The 3,923-nt window shown below is 45.2% G+C and overlaps 1 protein-coding gene across 1 annotated transcript in view; it reads right to left on the reverse strand.

Annotated features, from left to right (window-relative positions):
- Nucleotides 1–258, reverse strand: part of tsr1 (TSR1 ribosome maturation factor) — a 41,385-nt gene extending 41,127 nt beyond the window's left edge. Inside the window, exon 1 of the mRNA XM_048612320.1 lies at nt 81–258. Coding sequence (XP_048468277.1) covers nt 81–201 — 121 coding nt within the window. The 5' untranslated portion in view covers nt 202–258. The remainder of the gene's footprint in view (nt 1–80) is intronic.
- Nucleotides 259–3,923: the final 3,665 nt, after the last annotated feature.

The following is a 3,923-nucleotide window of genomic DNA, read 5'->3' on the forward strand; positions in this document are numbered from 1 at the left end:
TCAGCCACGTGTCCCCTCCCCCTCCCCCTCCCCTTCCCCTCTGTGTGTGTGTGTGTGTGTCTCCCTCCCCACGCCCCCACCTCTCCGCTCCCGCTCCAGGCCGCCCTTGCTGCGGTGCCTCCCGGTTTTGTGCTCCTTGTTGTTCTGTTTGAAGGCCCCAGGCCGGTGCCGCTCCTGCTTCACGGACCCACCGCCCGCCATCTTCACAAAGAGCTCACCCCGATAGCAGGAGGAGACCTACAGCCCAGCGGCCCCTGCGGCATGCTGGGATACTGGAGGAGTGCACCAGGGAGGTAGGCGGGGCCGGGGGCTGGCGGTAAATCAATCTTGTGGTTCATGGTCAGAAACACAGAGGAGAGATCTTCAGGGAGGGTTCAATCTTTGCAAATCCACCTTCACTGCTCTTGGGCCTGTTAGTTTGAAATATCTATGATCTTCAAATTACAACATAAACTCAGATAATTCTGGAAATACCACGCCTGCCAACAATTCTGAGGCGGGCATTCCAGCATTTGCAATATTTTGCTGTGAGAAAAAATATAAGTTGTTGTTGGTACAACTCACAATATAAGAGTCAGACTGCAATCCTTTCCAGATTTAACTGTGCTATATATGGAAATCACTGCTGAAATGTGGGTATTGGCTATACATTCCATATGCAGACCATAATGAAGAGGAAAATGTGACATCCAGGAAATCTCTTCCAGTGGGCAAAAGGCAGCAGGGGTCAATCTTGATGTATTTGGGTAACAGGCGTCACAAGGCGGTTACAGATGACCTCCAGTGGATGTGAGACAGGATGGCACAGACAGACAAGCAGGACATACCATGACAGCAGATCTCCTGGCAGGAGGAACAAGCGGTAGTTGTTGTTGGCACAGACTGGAGAATAAAGCCAAATAGATTTACAGTTCAACTCCATTACTCACACAACTTCATTCAATTATTTAAAACAAAAAGCGTTGACCATTCAGCCCCTCTGGTCATTGTCACTGATCCATGTACTAACATTCTACATGGGAGAGAGTCAGAGTCGTACAGCATGGACACAGACCCTTCAGTTGAACAGATCCATGCCGACCATGTTATTTGTTAAAACTGATATGATATTAGAGATAACAAGGTGCATAGCTAGAGGAACACAGCAAGCCAGGCAGCACCAGAGGAGCAGGAAAGCTGAAGTTTCGAGGGAGTCTTATGGCTTGTATCTGATAATGGTTAGCAGGAGAGAGACTGAGTGTAAGAATAGGTGTTACTAATGCAGGTGAATAATCCAGACGATACTGTTTGAAATGCAGTTTGAAATTATGAACACAGTTTAAAAACTAGAAAATATTAAAGTTGTCTCAGTAAAAGTGATGCTGAACCTGTCAAATCTCAGCTGGCTCATTGATGTCCTTTAGGGGAGGATGCTGGAGCTGCACAACTGTCAGACAATGACAGATTCAGCAGAGGATTGCAAAACCCCACAGTCAGATCATAACCACAGCAGCCATTGAAGCAGAAAACCCAAAAGCCCTTCTCATGGGCAATCAACACTAAAGATACTGTGATGGAAGCTGTGTGATTTCTATGTTTTAACATCATTTAAGTCTGAGTTTGGATTTTTGAATATTTTTTATTTGTTCATGGGGCATCACTGGCTGGGCCAGCATTTATGGACCATCCCTAATTGCCCCACTTGCAGTTAAGAGTCAATCACGTTGCTGTGGGTCTGGATTCACATGTAGGTCAGACCAGGTATGGATGGCAGATTTACTTCCCTAAATTAGTGATTGAAGGGCATCGGGCTTTTCCCAACAATTGGCAAAGGTTTCATGGTAATCATTTGGCTCCTAATCCCGCATTTTTTTAATTGAATTTAAATTCCATCATCTGTCCTGGAGGGATTTGAACAAAGGTCCGCAGAATATCAGAAACAAAAACAGAAATTGCTGGAAAAGCTCAGCAGGTCTGGCAGTATCTGTGAAGACAAAATCAGAGTTAATGTTTCGGGTCCAGTGACCCTCAGAACTCAGAATATCACCTGAGAATACCACGAGGTTATTGCCTCCTCTTAAGATGAACAAAGTAAGCATTGAAGCATATTAAGCTTTCAGATAGAAAATAGAGTCAAGCAGCCCATATCCTTCTAAACCCTTCCCAATGATGTACCCATCCAGATGCCTATTAAATGCTGTAAATGTACCCACCTCCACCACTTCCTCTGGCAGCTCCTTCCATAAATGTACCATCCTCTGTGTGAAAAATTTACCCCTCAGGTCCTTTTTAAATCTTTCCTGTCTCATCTTAAACCTCTACTCTCCACTTCTAGACTCTCCCCCCTAGAAAAAAAGACCTTAGCTATTCATAGAACATAGAACATAGAACATTACAGCGCAGTACAGGCCCTTCGGCCCTCGATGTTGCGCCGACCTGTGAAACCAATCTGAAGCCCATCTAACCTAAACTATTCCATTATCATCCATATGTTTATCCAATGACCATTTAAATGCCCTTAAAGTGGGCGAGTCTACTATTTTTGCAGGCAGGGCATTCCACGCCCTTACTACTCTCTGAGTAAAGAACCTACCTCTGACATCTGTCCTATATCTATCACCCCTCAACTTAAAGCTATGTCCCCTCGTGCTAGCCATCACCATCCGAGGAAAAAGGCTCCCACTGTCCACCCTATCTAATCCTCTGATGATCTTGTATGTCTCTATCAAGTCACCTCTTAACCTTCTTCTCTCTAACGAAAACAGCCTCAAAACCCTCAGCCTTTCCTCATAAGACCTTCCCTCCATACCAGGCAACATTCTGGTAAATCTCCTCTGCACCCTTTCCAATGCTTCCACATCCTTCCTATAATGCGGTGACCAGAACTGTACGCAATACTCCAAGTGCGGCCGCACCAGAGTTTTGTACAGCTGCAACATGACCTCATGGCTCCGAAACTCAATCCCTCTACCAATAAAACCTAACATACTGTACGCCTTCTTAACAACGCTATCAACCTGGGTGGCAACTTTCAGTGATCTATGCACATGGACACCGAGATCTTTCTGCTCATCCACCCTACCAAGAATCTTACCATTAGCCCAGTACTCTGTATTCCTGTTACTCCTTCCAAAGTGAATCACCTCACACTTTTCCGCATTAAACTCCATTTGCCACCTCTCAGCCCAGCTCTGCAGCTTATCTATGTCCCTCTGTAACCTACAACATCCTTCTGCACTATCCACAACTCCACCCACTTTGGTGTCATCCGCAAATTTACTAACCCATCCTTCTACGCCCTCATCCAGTCATTTATAAAAATGACAAACAGCAGTGGCCCCAAAACAGATCCTTGAGGTACACCACTAGTAACTGAACTCCAGGATGAACATTTCCCATCAACCACCACCCTCTGTCTTCTTACAGCTAGCCAATTTCTGATCCAAACCGCTAAATCACCCTCAATCCCATGCCTCCGTATTTTCTGCAATAGCCTACATGGGGAACGTTATCAAACGCTTTACTGAAATCCAACTACACCACATCAACCGCTTTACCCTCATCCACCTGTTTGGTCACCTTCTAAGAACTCAATAAGGTTTGTGAGGCACGACCTACCCTTCACAAAACCGTGTTGACTATCCCTAATCAAATTATTCCTTTCTAGATGATTATAAATCCTATCTCTTATAATCCTTTCCAACACTTTACCCACAACCGAAGTAAGGCTCACTGGTCTATAATTACCAGGGTTGTCTCTACTCCCCCTCTTGAACAAGGGGACAACATTTGCTAGTCTCCAGTCTTCTGGCACTATTCCTGAAGACAATGATGACATAAAGATCAAAGCCAAAGGCTCTGCTATCTCCTCTCTAGCTTCCCAGAGAATCCTAGGATAAATCCCATCCAGCCCAGGGGACTTATCTATTTTCACACCTTCCAGA

The sequence above is a fragment of the Rhincodon typus genome, chromosome 26 (genome assembly GCF_021869965.1).
Source record: "Rhincodon typus isolate 14 chromosome 26, sRhiTyp1.1, whole genome shotgun sequence".
In the NCBI taxonomy this organism is placed as follows: domain Eukaryota; kingdom Metazoa; phylum Chordata; class Chondrichthyes; order Orectolobiformes; family Rhincodontidae; genus Rhincodon; species Rhincodon typus.